At 39.4% G+C, this 18469-nt stretch overlaps 1 protein-coding gene across 7 annotated transcripts in view; it reads right to left on the bottom strand.

Annotated features, from left to right (window-relative positions):
* Window positions 1-18469, bottom strand: part of DXPS3 (1-deoxy-D-xylulose 5-phosphate synthase 3) — a 71794-nt gene that overhangs the window by 21898 nt on the left and 31427 nt on the right. For all 7 annotated transcript variants that reach the window (XM_086419253.1, XM_086419251.1, XM_086419252.1 and 4 more), the window contains 2 exons: window positions 15781-16059; window positions 14969-15253 (listed from right to left, as the gene is read on the bottom strand). In XM_086419253.1, coding sequence (XP_086275379.1) covers window positions 14969-15253; window positions 15781-16059 — 564 coding nt within the window. The remainder of the gene's footprint in view (window positions 1-14968; window positions 15254-15780; window positions 16060-18469) is intronic.

Raw genomic sequence — 18469 nt, 5'->3', positions numbered from 1 at the left:
TATCCAAAGTAATCAGCGACACTCTGATTCCCTTGGGTAGCTTGGGCAATGTCGCGATAAAGTTCATAAATTCTCGAGTCATTCCTAGAATGTGCGTATGTCCGAGTAAGCGCTGACCATAAAGATGAAACTGTCTCATGGTACATGAACATGGTATAAATTCGTTGCTCCATGGAGTTAAACAACCACCCAAGGATAGTGCAATTGTCGATCTCCCATGATTCAAATTTAGGATCAATAAGAGGTGGTTTAGTAACAGTCCCAGAGAGCCAGCCAGATTTCCCCCTGCTACCAAGAAAGAGACGCACAGATCGAGACCAAGACTGAAAATTCCGACCATCAAGAAGAGCAGTGGTAATCCGTTGAGCGGAGGAGGTAGACCCAAGTCCTGATGCGGAAGGTGTACTTCCGTGTTCTAAAGACATGATTTGGTTTGAAGGGAGATCTGAAGAAGAAATTGGTACCCTAAGTGCAATCGCAAAGCACAGATAACAGTTTTCCTGCTGTCGGTAACTCACACAATAAATCAGAGCAACCCAAATAGCAAGGCAGAGTCCAAATTACTGTTGAACACTAGTACAACCTGCTGTGTGATCACAAGGTCCAACAGATTTACTCGAGGACCAAAAACGAAGCACCCATTGCTGTCGCCTATTAATCTAGATGCTCTTATGCTGTCAGAAGACCAAACCAAAGCAATCACCACTGTCGTACTCCTCCACAAGGTCCAACAGACCTGTATCGCAGAACCAAAATAGAGTGATTAGGGCTGTAGGACTGTCGAAGGACCAAGACGAAGCTGCTGTAACTGTCGCAGAGTCAAATCGAAGATGTTAGGGACGTCGTAGATCCAAAACGAAGCTCTTAGGGCTATCGCAGACTTAATCAGAGGAAGTTATGACTCTCGTAGAACAAAAACAACACAGCAGCAACCATCGTAGAACAGAAACGACGCAGCAGCAACTATCGCAGAGCCAAAAACCAAGGTATTAGGGCTGTAAAGCTGTCGTAGAACAAAAACGAAGGTGCTAGGCTGTCGCAGAACCAAAAACGAAGGTGCTAGGTTGTCGTAGGATCAACCACGAAGCTCCTAGATCTGTCGCAGAGTCACCATGACCAAAAAAAAAAAAAAAAAATTCTTTCGGCTTGTTCGAGGTTACTGTAGCTTAGTTGCTATTGCACACCAAAGAGAAAAAAATTCTGCTACGAAAAGACAAACCCTAACATAGCAGCATGTGATAAAACGAAAAATAAAAATAAAAAATTGAAAGACCCCCGAAGGGGAGAAGGTCGAATGAGATTGACTCTAGGTTAGGTTTTAGCGAATAGAGAGAAGAAAGAGAGAAAGAAGAAAATTCCTTGGCTCTGATACCAAGAAGAATTTGAGAATTATCGTGTCAAGTCTCTTTGTGAGAGCTTGGCAAGAATTTATATTAATTACCAAAGTCAAATTACAGAAAAGTCCTTAGAAAATAAGAACTAAAAAAACGAATATTACTACTAAGTAATTAAGACTAGAAAGCAACTATAGAAACAAATTAAATTATTTCCAATAATACGTTGGGTAGAAAAGTTTGCACCAAGACTAGTGTTGATGTCCTTGGTTTCTTGGTGTGATGTCATGCTTATGAGAACAAATAAGAAAAGAGTAGATTTGGCTTGAAGGGAGATCTATACCAAAAGGCCAAAAACAAACAAACTTGTTGCAGTCAAGAGAATGAGAGGGCTACACTGTAGTACAACTCAAGGAACCTCAAAAAACTCACTGTGTGGTGGCTGTTGCAGGGTTGAATACAACTCAGAATCTCACTGTAGCTGTTGTCACAGGGTTTAACACATGTGGTTGTTGTTGCAGGGTTGAACACCACTCAAAGAGCTTTACTGTAGACTCAAACACAGCCCAGAAATATCACAGTTGCTGTCGCAAGGTCTAGAACAGCCCAGAAATAAGACATCTACTATCGTAGGGTTGATCACCACTCAAAGGGCTTCACTGTAGTCTCTGCCGCAGGGTTTACACAGCCCAGAAACAGCACAGCTGCTGTCGCAAGGTCTAGAACAACCCAGAAATAGCAAAACAGAACCCAGAAATAGGAAAACACAGCCCCAAAAACAGCCCAGCTGCTGTCGCAAGGTCTAAAAAAGCCCAGAAATCGGAAAAAACATCCCAGAAACGGCATAGCTGCTGTTGTTGGTCCTCTACTCAGCCCTAGCTGCTATCGCAGGGCCTAAAAAGGTTACCCTAGTTGCTATTGAAACACCGAATAGCAACTTATATCCCGGAGAGAATAAAAGAAAAGAAAAGAGGAGAGGACGATGGAACCTCTAGAGGCACTGATACCAAGAAGAATTGTAGAAGGTAATTCTCGAGTCTCAATCTAAGAGCTTGACAGAATTTATAATAATAAAAGAGTTAAAAGACTAAAAAACCCTTATAAGAAATAAAAGAATAAAATGAATAAAAAAACAATTACAACAATTACACTAGATTATTTCCAATATTACCAACTCTTCCCCCTCTATGCTTTCCCCTTAACTACCACTCTTCTAATGAAATTAGCCTTGTTTCTCACATTTGTCACCTTATGGAAGAACTTTATCCCCTTTTTTTAACCACTTTCTCCTCGATTTTTGTTTCCAACACACTTCTTCCATCAAATTAACCTTTTGGAATTCTTCCTTCGAATTTGTTCTCCTCACCTTTATTTCCAAATTAAGGCTTTGGAATTCCTCTTTCGTATCCAAAAGCTCTATTTCATCAAGAATTGCCTTTTTCACCTCCGCTCTTTCACATTCCTCCACATTCCACAGTTGGGTGACGTGGAGGAGAGAGCCCCACTCTGATACCATGATAAATTTGGGAGTCTGACTTAAAACCAATTGGCGATAAGTACAGAAGCCTAGGAGCTTATAAGGAGAGAGACAAGACACTGAGTGTCTGATATGGGACTAAACTCAACACATATGACCCTTCCTATTCACCAAAACCAACCAACAATTATCCCCCCACTACAACACTACACAAAGACAACATTTACAATGCCACTACAATGATCCTCCTTATCGTGAAAACAAGTGAGAAAATGCTTTCAAACTTGAGGTGCCTACTTTCCATGGGACAATGGAACCCGAGTTGTCTTGATTGGATGACTACAATGGAGGAGATTTTCAAAGTGAAGGGAGTATTGGAGGATAAACGTGTTGGTAATGTAGTGACTTACTTTCGTGATAATGCTACCTTCTGGTTCAAGCAACTAAAATAATCTAGAAAATAGGACAAGACTCCTATAAACACGTGGGAGAAATTGAGTAGTTCTTGCCTTAAATACAACACATATGATGTGGAGTTCAACATCATCATTCATGCTTTGAAGCATTTGCGTACCTACCTTCTTAATACTATGCTCACAGAGGTATTGGGATTTGATGTTTGTAAGGATTTATACGCTATTGATCCCTTTTTCTATAGCATCTTGCGTGATGTTTGTAGATTCTATAGAGATTACGTGTTGCATGATGGTTTCCTCTTCCGGATTAACCACCTATGTGTTCCGGATTGTTCTCTATGCTTTTGGAGAGTACTCTGAAATACATATTTGATGCAGATACTTCATAGTGTTTAGTTGACTTTGATGTTGGTGATCTTGCTTGGGCTGTCCTAACTAAAGACAAGATGCCTTAAGGTGGAAAGCTTGCTTTCAACAAGATTGGGCCTTTAAAAGTGCTAAAGAAGATCAATTCTATTGCCTGCCAGCTCAAACTACCCACCACTCTATGCATTTCCAATGTTTTTAATGTCAAGCACCCATCTCCATACTTTGGTGATAATCCTTTCGATGATGCTACTTCGAATTTGAGGGCAAAATCTCTCCAACTTAGGGAGGACAGTGTAGATAGGCCTGCTGTCACTTATCTCAATGCCTATGATCTAGTTAGATGTGTCGAAGAAATCAATGACATCGAGTGAGTCAAATCAGTTGAGTCAACTCAGTCCAATCTTTGATTGGTCCACAAGACTTGGTCCAACTTCTCTTAGGATCCTTTTTTTATTTATTGAATTTCTTTTTTTAAGTTGTTTAAGTAGTCCTTGTTAATTTCTATTTCAACTTTAGGAAGTTTCTAATTTGTTTTATGTTTCTATTCTTTTCTATATTCGTTTTTATTCTTTAGATTATAATTAGAAATACTTTTGCGTGTCCAAATTGAGTTCTAATAGGATTAGAAGGTTAATAATATATTATAGATAGATTTGAAAGTTACTTTTTAGTATTTTAGAAAAATTTTAAGTTAACATAAGTGAATTATCTATATAAGGAGCTCCTATAAACAAATTCAGTAGGTAGTATTTTTTGAGATTGATTAATAAAAGAAAAAGAAGAGATTTTTTTTTTTTTTTTTTTTTCTGAGTGTAAGAACCCAATATTGATTCTTAATTTTAGTGTTTGCGATTGATTTCCATCAATCTTAGACCTAGATTGAAGTTTCTAGTTTGTTTTGCTTGACATGAAGATTCTTCATGACTCCTAGTTCTTGGGATTTCATTTTAGAACCTAATTTTTAACATAAACTCTATGTTTGTGTGTTCTACCCTACATCACCTTAGCTTGTGAAAAAGGCCACTAAGTCACTTACCATCCTAGATGAGCGTTGGAAGTCAGTCCGCCAAACACAAGCACGAGTATGAGTCAACCATGATCTAAAATACAGATATGAACAAGATACAGAAAAACTTAAAATACATGTGATACATTGGGTGACACACCAATTACAATATACCTTTCAATGTCCCTTTGGTAATTCTATGATAAAGCAACCAAACATCTATATCTTAGAGAGTACATAAAAAGAATCTAAAGAGACTCACTGACTCTTACAGATTCAGCCTTGGAACTATTGTCCCCCTCAATTACAGACTCATTACATACTCATCTATAATACTGTTTGTGTACTTCGTTCTTCAGCTTTTAAAGCAGCAACCTATGATCTATACACGAAAAACAATCAAACCTATGTGTGTAAAACATAATCAAAACACAAATTTAGTACATGAAGCATGTGCACAGTACATATAAAGCAATAAAACTACAGAGTTTTGCTAGGCCAAGGTTGCGCATGCGGGGCTTGGAGTGAGGTTGATAGAGAAGATGAAGCCTGGTGGGATCAATTTGGGCCTGAGATTATCTGATTTCAATAGTAACCCAGGGTCAGTCACTAAACTCGTGGGTCAAGTCATTTCGAAATTGAAATTGGTCAAAAACAAGGGCAAAGGTGGGACACGTGGGAAATTGGGACAAACGATGGGGGGTGAGGGTGGGTTCAAGTGGTACGCTGATGTGATCCAGGAAAAATCAAAAGGTTAAGTGGCCATTAGTTAACGGTGGTTACAGACACGTGGCGAAGAGGGAACATATCTCAACTGGAAAGCATCCTCGATCTATAGGCCGCAATACACATGATATTTATCAAGGTTGGGATTCCAGTTGTTCCACAAAGCGGATGTTATGTGACGGAAATAAAGTAAAGGATATTTTCTCAAGGACATGTGATAAGCAGGTTCGAGTTGCGTGGGCTGCAAAAGCTATTTGGGCCAAATTTTAAAAAGAAAAACTTCTTGGGCAACAAATTGGGTTGTTAGTAATAGATGGACCAGGAGGGGAGTGGGTTTTAATCGCTGGAGGATTGGGCCTCAGTTGTTAGTGGGCTTGGGTAATTTTTAAAAATAGTGGGAAGAAAGATTGGGGGTAGTAAGGAGTTTGGGCTTCGTTGTGGAAGAATGGTAACAGAAATTGTTGTTGGGCTTGGACAAGAGGTAGGGGCTATGGAGGTCGCACAAGTAGTTCCTCACGGAGGGGGAGTTGAAGCCTTACATTTAGGACTGATTTAAGAAATTGTTAGTGCAAGTAAAGAAGTCAGGCATCAGGTGTTATGGGTGCAAACAGAGGAAAGACCAAATTCAGAGTTGCCTTTCGTTCGTGCAACAAGATCGTCAGTTGAGAAGAGTAACAAAGAATCCTCTACCCTTGGAAGTTTTGGAGTCTTTACACAGTTAGAGAAGGATATGCTACGAGTTCCAATTGATATAGTAAAGCTCCGACTCTCAGCAGCCTTGCAATCGAAAAACTCTTTGAATTTCTTGAGTCACAATTTAGGTATGTGGGCGTTTGGGGTAAAGGAACCTGGGTCCTTTCAGTATCCGGTTGACGCGGTGGGTTCTTCCTACTCAAAAGATTTATTTTCTCTCCGTATTACCAGTTATCCTTGCTGGTCGGTTTTAGTTTTTCTTTAGTACTATGGTCTTACCCTTCTATAGAGTTGCTTGGTTATGGTCTTCTTCTGTTTTGGCTGATTGCAGGTTTGGTCCTGTAGTTGCGAAAGACTGTACCTTCTTATCAGATCCTGAGAAGCTACATGTTAGAATAATCCTAAGGGAGGAGGTCCTTCCAACTGTTTCTGAGGGGCCCAATCATTTAGTCCCTCTTGTGCTTATAACAAATGATCTTGATAGAGAGATTCATAGACAACTCTGGGCTTATCAGGTTTAGTGGTAGTGCTGATCTGCAAATCACAGAAATCAATCGAAGTGCAAGGAAGAATCAGAGTTGGAAGATGAGATGTGGATACTAGAATTGGAAAGAGGGATGCTAGAGTGGCTGGTACTGCAAGTGACAAATATAGCAGAGAGATGTTGGATTTGTGCACCTGAAGTGTCAAATCAGTTGGAGAGCCAAGGATTAATTGAGTGTTGACAGGTTGAAGGTTCCGTTGGTAAGGGGGAGGGAGGTTGGAAAAGGAAGTGGAATGCTTGGTATAGGTAGCTTAAAATAAGGAAACATGTAATGGGGTTTATTTAAGTTGAGTAATGTTAAAAAACATGTCGTGGATACCAGAGGTCTAGGGAATAAGAGAAAAAGGGCATCGGTTAAAGCTATTATAAGGTTAAACAATCCGGACTTGATGATTCTGCAACAATCAAAATTAAAGGAGTGCAATGAATGAATCACTAAAGAACTTTGAGGAGGTAGGTTTGGTTGGTGCTGTTTATCGTCTCTAGGAGCCTCGGGTGGCATATGTGGCAATAAGGCAAATTGAGGGTGGAGGATAATTTGGTAGGGGCGTTTTTGGTGTCAATCTTGTGTAGAAATGTGGAAAATGATTATTCTTGGGTTTTCACAGGACTGTATGGTCCAAAAAGCCTAGTGATCACCATCAATTCTGGGAAGAGTTGTATGATGTGTTTGGGTATTGGGATAAAGCGTGGCATCTAGGTGGGGATTTCAATGTCGTAAGGTTTATCTGTGAAAAATTGGGAGGTTCTTGGGTTACAAAGTGTATCAGGGACTTCGGTGGATTTGTGAATCGGTTATCTTTGGAAGATTTACCTCTTGAAGGAGGTCTTTCACTTCATCTAATAACCAAGGGGCCCTTAGAATGTTGAGACTTGACAGATTTCTTGTGTCGAGCGATTGGGCGGATCACTTCGGAAAATATTTCTCAGTTTGGAGCATCTAATCCAACTTTAGACCACATCCCTATTCTACTTGAAGCAAGTGTGAGAAGGATTAGACCTAGACCCTTTAGATTTGAGAATATGTGGCTCATTTAGGAAGATTTCTGTCAAAAGGTGGATGTTTGATGGAAAGAGTTTGTGTTTGTGGGAAACCCAAGACTAATTTTTAGAAAAAAACTCAAAGCTCTCAAGGAAAAGATTAATGTCTCCACATGCTTTGGTCCAGTCTGGCCCACACGTGCGGGGCCGTGCTGAGTTTAGTCCCACATTGGACACTCATTGTCTTGACTCTCTCCTTATAAGCTCCTGGGCCTTTTCGCTCATCACCAATTGGTTTTAAGTTGGACCCCCATATTTATCAATATGGAAGTTGGTGATGATTTCGAGGTTGGTTTTGGTGTTTCAAAGAAGTATAATGTTGAGAAAGTCCATTAACAACTTGGTTTGAAGGTGATGGAATAAAGAGATTTTGTTGGGGAAGAAGGGTTGTTGGGGGTGGGGAATTTCGATTTTAGCTCTGAAGGGATTGGGGAGAATTTTTGGTAACAGAAGCAATTTGGGGATGGGAAGATATGCCTTCATCAACAAATTGAGGAAGAGAATACAAACGTGTAGAGAGTTGTAAAACATCTTCTTCAACTTGGTAAGCTCTCTATAGTGATTGTTCTAATTCGGTTTTGACCACGGATTGAATTTCACTCCAAAGTAATTTAAGTCTCTCTTCAAGAGCTTGTTTTTGCCGTTAAAGTTTTGCCATCTCTCTATCATGCTTTGCCAACTCTTTGACGTACTTGGCTTGAATTTACTTTAAATACACCTCCAATCTATCATCAATTGTTTGATGAACATTATCAAATCAAGCAGTAACTTCCTCAAGTGCACAACAGACTTCTCCGTGCTTAATATGTTCTTGTGCTTAATATGTCTTCCTTTAAAATATCGTGCTCATTGTACCAATCGTCATGATGAAGAACAAAAGAGTATAGCTCTGATACCAACTGATTTAAAGTAAAACACAAACCTAGAGTTTATATTAAAAATTAGGTTCTAAGTTGAAATCCCAAGAACTAAGAGTAATGAATCTCTATGTTGACCTGAGATTGATGGAAATCAATCACAACCACTAAAATTAAGAACCAATATCAGGTTCTTATGCTCCGGAAAAGAAAAAAAAAATAAAATGGAAAGAAAAAATCTTTTCTTTTTCTTTTATAAATCAATATCCAAAAATATTAATTGCTAAATTTATTTATAGGAGCTCCTTATATAGATAACTCCCTCATAACAACAAAGAAACCTTCTAAAATACAAAAAAGTAACTTTCTAATCTATCTAAGACTATAACATATTAAACCTTTTAATCCTATTAAAACTCATTTTTGACACCTAAAGCATTTTTAATTATAACCCAAAGAATAAAAACGAATTTAGAAAAAAATAGAAACATTAAAAAAATTCGAAAACTAGACAAAATAAAAACTAGCTAGGACTACTTAGCAACTTAAAAATAGAAACTCAATAAAAGAAAAAGTCCTAAGTAAAGTTGGACCAGGTCTTGTGGACTAGTCAAAGATTGACCGAGTTGACACTCAATTGGCCAAACTGAGTTGACTCAATTTTGACTTATTTGACTCGATCAATGTTCTTGATTTCTTCGACGCATTTTAATTCAATCATAGGCATTAAGATAAGTGTCAAGAAGGCTATCTACATCATAAGGAGACTAATTAAATTATATTTAATTTGGCCAAAAAGTTGCAAGTTGCTTTTTGAAATTATGGAAATTAGGTATAATAATTCAACCGATTGACCAAAAGCATATGATCAATCAAAATGGGCTTATAGGCAATCAATCGTCCATCTGCCTAAGATCAATCGATTTGATTTTCGATTGATCTTAAAAAGTTCTATCAAGTTTTTCTCTTACAAAAATTATTGGTCAAATCGAAATCCGATCAATGGAAATAGTGCTAAAACGATGGATCAGATTATTACTCGATCAATAGAATGTGAATTTTTCCAGCTCAACAAAATCTTCTATTTAAGCTATTTTTCTTCATAGTTATCATAAGGTTTTCACTCTTAGTGTTCTGGAAATGCATATTCTCATCTAAGAAACTCTAGTTAAGTGACTCTAAGATCTAAGGCTTAAAGACTACATCAAAAACTTCTTAGAAACTTTCATGGACTCTAAATCATCGCATGAATCAGATCGGACTATGTAGAGATCTCGTGTACGCAACCATACAACCCGTTTTTCTATATAACATTGACCACTTGAGGAATCAAGTGTTGGAGTTCTGCCAGTGAACGATTCATATTGAGATCCATGACGAGTGGATTGAAGTTGACCAATCTGTGATGAACAAACTAAAGTTTTTGCAAGTTCAGAAGAGGTGGTTCCTGGAATCGAAGCATGAAGGATAGTGAGACGCAAAGAAACAATCATTGGTCGTGAAATCGAGTTCATTGAGTGATCTGGCTATGCGTGGATAGCTCCTATACTCATGTTAACTTTAAGCGCACGTTTGAATATGAACAATGTCCCCTAGTTTTTCCAAGAAGGGTTTCCACATAAACATTTAGTGTTGTGGTTGTAAATGTTAGGGTCGACTAAACAATATATATATAAAATAAAACACAATTGTAGGGTCCACTTTTGTGGGGGACAAACTTCCATCCAGCTAGGATAAACATCCCATCCACTTTATTTTTTCCATCTTTTACCCCTTAACTTACTTTATTGGTTTTCATCTTTTACCCCTTTAACCTAGAAAAAATTAGCTATACCCCTCCAACTTTATTTTTTTTCCATTTTTACCCCCTTTAACCCAGAGAGGATGCACGTGCCGTAATGTCACGGCCGTGTTCTTTCGAAGTGAGGTCGTGCGGCGCAAGAAAGTGCTAATCCACAAGCAAGCCTGTAAAAATGATCGTACACTACAAACGTAGCAGGCAAACAAGATAACGGGGCAACACGTGTTAAAGCCCGAAGACAACTTTGTTGATATAATATTGATTACACGGCGTAACGCGTTACAAAAGCATAAAGGTGCGTTACAAAGCAATAGATAATCCTATGACACACGGGACTCCACGTAGCTTGGCTTGACGGCTTCAGTCAACGTGGGTGTAGGCCAGGGATTGGGAAGCACTAGACACCCTTCTTACAAGGTGTATAATATTCCTTTCCTAGGTTTTCAGAAGAAAATATCAAAAATTAAGGCTGGTCATACTCCCTTATTACTAAAATGCCACTAAGTTAACAGATATGCCCTGGCACGGGGCTGATATGGCTTCATATTGAGCCTTACATAGTATTACAAGGGTGCTCCCGGGTGACTCCAAGGCGAGCTTACACCTAACTCTAGGTGACAGAATTTATGGTCATCACAAACTCCCCCACCTATTCTGCAGACGTCCTCGTCGCATTACCCAAAAAAGCTCTTCAATCTTCTGCTTGAAAGGTAGTAGGTTCTTTGCACTTTCCTGTGTAGCTTCACATTCTGACATGTTCTTCTGTGTGACGAAGTACTCCACGTGCTGCTGCTGTATTTGCTAGCTGAAACTGCTGCTGACTTGACACTTTTGTGAACTTTGTTGACAACACGCTCTGACTGAATAGCTGAATGAGAAGATGTACGTGTTGGAATGTTTTGTGCGAGATCTCCTAGATCTACATGATACGGCTTGAGACTTCTTGTATGGATGATAGGGTGAATGCTGCGTAACCTGTACGGTAACCAGAGTTTAGCAAACCTGTATGTCCTTGGACTGCCTTTTACAGCCTGAAACAATAGTGTGAGAAGTTAAACACTGTTGGCCTGTGATAATTTCAAAAGGTCTCTTGTTGGAGGAAAAGCTCTTCTGAAGGTTGAAATTGTTGAACAAATTCGTCCAATTCTCATGGTCGGCATTGGCAAGATGCCTGAAATACTCCAACACGGAACTAAATCTCTCCGTTGGCCAATCTGATTGAAGATGTCCATTGGTTGGAAAATCTATCTGAAACCCAAGTAAAAATGCACGGTTCGTCCCATAACTTCCCTGTGACTCTTGACTCTTTGTCACTGACAATACTTTTGAGCGCATCCCAATTCTTGCTGATACTCTAACGAAGTAACTGAGGGGCTTCATCTGCAACCTGAACTTGACAGTAACCTGATCTCAAACCCAACTTTGAAGAGTACTTGGCTGTCCCAAGTTTATCAAATAAGTCGGCAATTTGTCATATAGGATACCTGTTCTTGATGGTGATCTTCTTTGACCCTCGATAATTGACACAACGTCGCAAAAACCCATACATCTTCTATTGCTTGCACAACTCAGTTAGTCTTGGAGGATTCATCCTGAAAGACCTTTTTGCAAGAGGTGTGGTACCAGGTAGCAATTCATTCTGATGATCTATCGACTTACGTGGCTGTAGTGTCTTCGGAAGCTCATTCGGCATCACATCATCAACTTTTGTCAATACCTGTGTAACCTGTGTGGGAGTTGAACTATGGTCATGTTCATCAGGTTCAACTCGCAAGGTAGCAATGTACGGTTGCTCACCTTTCTTCAGCTGAAGGCCCTGCAATCAACTTTCCCTCTTCCTTGCCTATGGAGACAAGAATAAAACTTGGACATTCACCTAACATGCCCAATGTGTTGACAAATGGCATCGGTACAACCCTGTTCTGTAGTAATAAATCCATCCCAATGACAACTCTGAATTCATCGAGAGGAACTGCGAGTAAATCAAGCTTACCCTTCCATGTACCTATCTTGACAGACACTGACTTGGCTGAATCTTGGATAGGAATGGCTTGGGAGTTTACAGCTTTCATGCGGCTTGAACCCTTATCAAGCCAGATATTGAGATGCTTCGCCTCTGCAGGGGTAATGAAGCTGTGCGTAGCTCCTGTATCAACCATTGCCTGGGTGGTCTTGCCACCAACTTCAATATCCACATACATAAGACCCTTCCGTTGACGGCTATTCTAAGTCTCAAATGTCTGCTTCATTGCATTCAATAGATACATGGCTCCCATGTGAGAAGAATTTTCATCATCTCGTCCACTCGTACTCTCGTGACTAGGGTCACTCTAGGAGGCTAGTAGTGTAGTCAATTTGGCTTGCTTTGGGCATTTATATGTCTTGTGCAGCCCACCACACAAAACGCAAACATACTTGTGACGACGTTTGACTGGCGAAGTACTTCTGCTCTGTGAAGGGGAGGAATTCCGTTGGGATCCCTGACTAGAACTATGTCTGTGCCCTCCATTCTTACCATTCGAAGACTAATTTATGCGTTCATGTTGCTGTGAGTACCTCTTTGAGTGTACATTCTGTTAGCTCCCTTCTACGGGAGTATAATCAGTCAACCGCTCGACTGTTGCAATTGCAGACACAAGATCTTGCACACGTTGCCTTTAGAGCTCTGTTTGAACCCAAGGCTTGAGCCATTCTTGGAATGAGAACAGCTTGTCTTTCTCTGACATGTCACGGATATCAAGCATCAAGGTAGAAAACTGCTTAACGTAGTCGTGAACTGTACCTGTCTGGTGGAGTTGCCTCAACTTTCTGCGGGCAATAAACTCCACGTTCTCTGGTAGAAACAGGTGCTTTAATTCCCGTTTAAGGTCCTCCCATGTATCAATGGAACATTAGCCACTTTCCATCTCTGTGTACTATGTTCGCCATTATAGTTTGGCGTCACCTGCAAGATACATAGAAGCAGTTGTTACCTTTACCTCTTCTGAATCTAGATGAGCTGCACGAAAGTACTGCTCCATATCGAACAAGAAATTTTCGAGCTCTTTCGCATCGCAAACACCATTGAAGGTGCGTACCTCGGGGACTCGCAACCATGAGGGAGAAGCATCACTACTAGTAGGCCGATCATTAGCGACGGCTCTGACAAGGAGACCTACTCTCATGTGATCTGTTGCTGTAAGTTGGCCAGGGATCCTCGGGTATCTTCCTCGAGGTCAACTACTCGAGCTCTCAGGGTCATGGATTCTTCTTCCAGCGTGTTTTGACGACCATCTAATTGCACAATACCATCAACGAGACAAGATAGCATGGCCATCTTATCTTCGAATACCTCAATCTGTTCCTTGTTTGTATGTGGTGATGGTGTGTTTGGAACGGGTTGGTCCGCAGTACTTTTCTCTTCTCTTGCCATTGTTCTCATGAACTAAATGGAAACTGGGGGAAGAGCTTGGTGACAAAACCAACGTGGTATGGCTACCAACTATGCTCTAATACCAACTGTCACAGCCGAGTTCTTTCGAAGTGAAGTCGTGCGGTGCAAGAGGGTGCTAATCCACAAGCAAGCCTGTAAAAATGATCGTACACCACAAACGTAGCAGGCAAACAAGACAACGGGGCAACACGAGGCAAAGCCCGGAGGCAACTTTGTTGATATAATATTGATTACAAGACGTAACGCGTTACAAAAGCATAAAGGTGCGTTACAAAACAATAGATGATCCTATGACACGCGGGACTCCACGTAGTTTGGCTTGAGGGCTTCAGTCAACGTGGGTATAGACCGAGGATTGGGAAACACTAGACACCCTTCCTACAAGGTGTATAATATTCCCTTCCTAAGTTTCCAGAAAGAAACAATCAAAAGTGGAGGCCGGTCATACTCCCTTATTACTAAAATGCCACTAAACTAACAGATATGCCCTGGCACGGGGCTGATATGGCTTCATATTGAGCCTTACATAGTATTACAAGGGTGCTCCCAAGTGACTCTGGGGCGAATTTACACCTAACTCTAGGTGACAGAATTTATGGCCGTCACACGTAGGCACGGGCGAACTTGATACGTATTGGATAGATTGATTCAATCCATCTTTCTGTTTATTTAATTTGAATCCATATTCAAAGAAAGATGTCATGAAATTTCACTAGTAGAATTACCTATTTTGCATATATATGAACATTGATGTCAACCCTATTGCTAAGTTGATACAATACTTTTGCAAAGTGAAGTTCTTGGGCACAAATGGTCCATGAATCCATAAAAAGTACAGTATATTCATATTCAACATTCCAGTTTCACATGGTATTATGTAATCTCATTGGGACTATTGACATCAGTTAATGTATTAACTTATCTATCGATTTACTTGTTTATGTGCAAACGTGTGTGTTGTGAGAACTCTCACCTTTCAACTTCCCTGAGTTGAACATAGGCTGGCTGATCTAATTCAAGATTCCCATTTTCAAAAAAATTTCTACTGCAGTTTATTAGAAAAATCAACATTAATATTCCCCTCATCCTGACTATTTGATTAGAAATATGAATCCAATTACTTTTTGAATGTATCCTTGGTTTTTTAAAGAAAGAAAAGACTTTAAGTCAACTTGGTCAAGAGTTTAAAAAATTGAAAAGTCAACTCTTCCTTTACGTTAATCATAAAAGTATTCTTCTAAATCAATAAATATGAAGAGAGAAAACATTACCTTAACTCTTCCATCGAGCTGCCCATCAAGTGCAATGAACTGTGCAACATGGGACCCAAAGCCTCCAACAGACCCTTCCTCAATGGTTATCAAAAATTCATGGTTTTCACAAAGCTCCCTAACAAGCTTGAAGTCGAGGGGCTTGCAGAACCTCGCATCAGCAACAGTTACCCGAATCCCAAGGCTGGCTAGAAGAGATTGAGCCTTGAGGCAATTCTGAACCATCACCCCATATCCAAGCAAAGCAACATCTCTACCCTCCACAAGAACTCTGCCTTTTCCAATCTGCCAACAAGTAAAGACCGTGTCATACTAGAGATATATATGTGCTAGATACATGCCAACATACTAACACGTCCATACAGTCATACAACGATACCAATAGCTATTTATTAGAGAGCTGCTATTGGCACCCTAACTTTTACTTGTTGCACCCCAATTTCTTAAATTATTTATCACCCCCCAATTAAAGATCAAAATACACTCTTAAAACATTAAACATTTTTGGCCGAAATTAAAATCTCTACACTATAACACTCATTCAAACAATTTCAGTGGTTGTTTACCTTTATGATTAGACTCATTCAAAATCCTAAATCCAAAAAATAGAAATCTAGAAAGAAATAAAAAAAAAAAAAAACAAGAGCCTCAATTGGCACCCCAACTTTAACTTATTCTCAACCATTCACTTATTTTTTTATTTTTAATAGGAGTTTAATAAGTAAGAGTTGGTGTTCCAATAGTAGCTCTCATTTATTATTATGTCAATAAAATCAAATAAATCAGATGTAGAAAGGGTATCAAAAGATTACCTCAAGGGGTATACCATTGCATAAAGTGCGGTTCATCCCAACAATAGCACCTCTTGGATACCGAAAGCAAATGGGCCGGTCATCAATGTGGGCTGCAGTGACCACCATGTGGACAAGCTCATCCTCATCCATTGGTGCCATTACAATCATGTTTGGCAAGCATGACATGAATGTTATGTCAAATGCCCCACAGTGCATGGGGCCATCCGACCCAACTAGTCCTGCACTTGTGATTGCGAACCGCACTGGTATTTTCTGTTGATCCACATCATGGACAACCTAAGGCCACAAGAGAAAAAGAACCACCTGAGAAAATAATATTTTTTGGGTGTTTCAACTTGATAATGAATATATATATATATATATATATATATATATATAGAGAGAGAGAGAGAGAGAGAGAGAGAGAGTATGCTCTAATGTATATATGCATGTAAGTATTTATATATTTTTTGTACAAAAAATACATATGTAGGAAAGAGAGATCATAGTATTATAGAGATATAAACGTGTCAAATAATATTATGCAATGGTAACCTACTAACCAGTCTGTACATACTTTTATGTATGCATGTATGAAACAGAAAGCATGCATAGAGTCACAAATGAATTGGGCATACTTGGGGGTGGTACGAGAGAGTCACATAATTAACAATTTTGAGAAAGGTGATGTATTAGTGATCTCGTGCTTATCGTGAGCTTAAAGCTCTTCTTTGAGGATTTGGTATTTCCGGGGGGGGGAGGTGAACTTCTAGAAATCCTTACGTACTCTTTTGGCTGGGGGGGAGGAGCTGAGAAAGCAAGCATCTCTCTAACTTATTGCTTCTACCATTTTTTTTCCATTTTCGTCGGGCCTTTCTTTTTCTCTTTAATAATCAATTATCTTTTTATCAAACAATAAAAATTGGTATACTTTTAGTTAGCAATCTAATGGGAATCCAGCCCTCAAGATGTATTCAAGGAGGAAATCTCAGACCTCAAGCCTTGATCTGGTTTCATGATGATTTTCAGTCATCATGGGACCTTGAGTAAACCCTAATTGGTCTTTGTTCTTCTGTTTTATTAAGTTGTGAAAGCAAACAGAAGTTGGGTCTTTTCCTTTGATACTTACTATTAGTAGAAGAGCTTTTAGCCCATAAGTAGAGGGAAAATGAGCTGCTTGTTTTGATTAATGAATAAGAAGAAATAAATTTATGCAGCCTTTGTTGGTGTGAAACCTTTAAACAGTGTGAAACTTAGGTTAGTTTGTGAATTGATCTATAAAAACCATAACAACTATTTTTGACGTGGACATCGGGCCCATGGTCCTATTTTAGGTTATTAATATTTTATTTCATTTAGTCAGGATAGTGGTTAATGCTTTTTATTGGGAGGATATGTTTGATTTTATTATTTTTTGTTAAACCCTTAAGTAGAGTGGTCCACCCTTAGCAAAGATGGGGTCATTAGTATGAATATGATTTCAGAAAATACTGCTGCACTCCCAAAACTCAAGACAAAGCCCCACCCTCACCAGTATAAGGTGGCATAGGTGGATAAGACCACTATTTCGGTAACCAAGCGATGATTTGTTTCTCTAGAGATAGGCAATTGTTATGATCCTATTTGGTACGATATTATTCCAAAAAGTTGTAAATATTTTGCTTGGTAGTTCGTGGCTCTACAACAATGATGTAGTGCATAATGGAAAGGAGAATACACATGACTTCCTATTTGATGGAAAGTGCAATGTTTCGTGTCCCATGAATCCAAAGAAGCTCAAAAAGGCATCTAGTAGCATCTAGTAGCAACACTAAGCATGTGTCGACCAAACAAGTTCTCCATTTGCTTAACAAAAGCAATTCAAGACAGAGTCCAAGAAGGGAGGGGTTATCGAAGTGGTGGTAGCCAAAGAGCTAAAAATTCAACATGTGAGCCACTTTTCGAAGTGCCACAAAAGGTAACAAAGTTGTTATCTGACCACTCTGACATGGTTTCTGATGGGTAACCCAATCAATTGCCATCCATAGGGGAGGTGCAACACGCTATAGATTTGGTTCCAAGTTTGTCATTGCCTAATCTACCTGCATATCACATGAACCCAACAAAGCATGGTGCGTTAAGAAGACAAATTGATGAGTTGCTCTACAAGGGCTTTATTCGCAAGAGCCTTAACCCATGCACCATGCCAACTTTATTGATATCAAAGAACGGTAGTTGGAGGATCCTGCATGGGTAGTCGTGTATTTAATAAAATTAATATGAAATACCGATTTCCCATTCCTTGCCTTGATGATGTGCTAGACATGTTAGCTGGATCATCCAAATTCTCCAAGACTGATGATCTTAGGAATGGGTACCACCAGATTAGCTTCCAGTTAGGGAATGAATGGAAGACGGCATTCAAGACCAAGGACGGCTTATATGAGTGGTTGGTCATGCCTTCTAGCCTCACCCAGCACCTTCATGTGCATCACGACTCAGGCATTTTGGCCTTACATTAAAAAATTTCTTGTTGTGTATTTTGAAGACGTACTTCATTATAGTAGAGACAAGAGAAACTTTCTTACAACAAGCTATGTGAGTTTTCCACCAAGAGAAACTCTACATCAACCTTAAGAAATTCTCTTTCATGAGTCCTAGACTTTTATTCCTTGGTTTTGTAGTATCATCATATGGTGTTAAGGAAGACCTAAAAAGGTTAAGGTTA

This window comes from Akebia trifoliata, chromosome 12 (assembly GCF_017979445.1).
Source record: "Akebia trifoliata isolate Shusen 1 chromosome 12, ASM1797944v1, whole genome shotgun sequence".
NCBI lineage: Eukaryota > Viridiplantae > Streptophyta > Magnoliopsida > Ranunculales > Lardizabalaceae > Akebia > Akebia trifoliata.
This window is presented reverse-complemented; position numbering and strand designations above follow the sequence as displayed.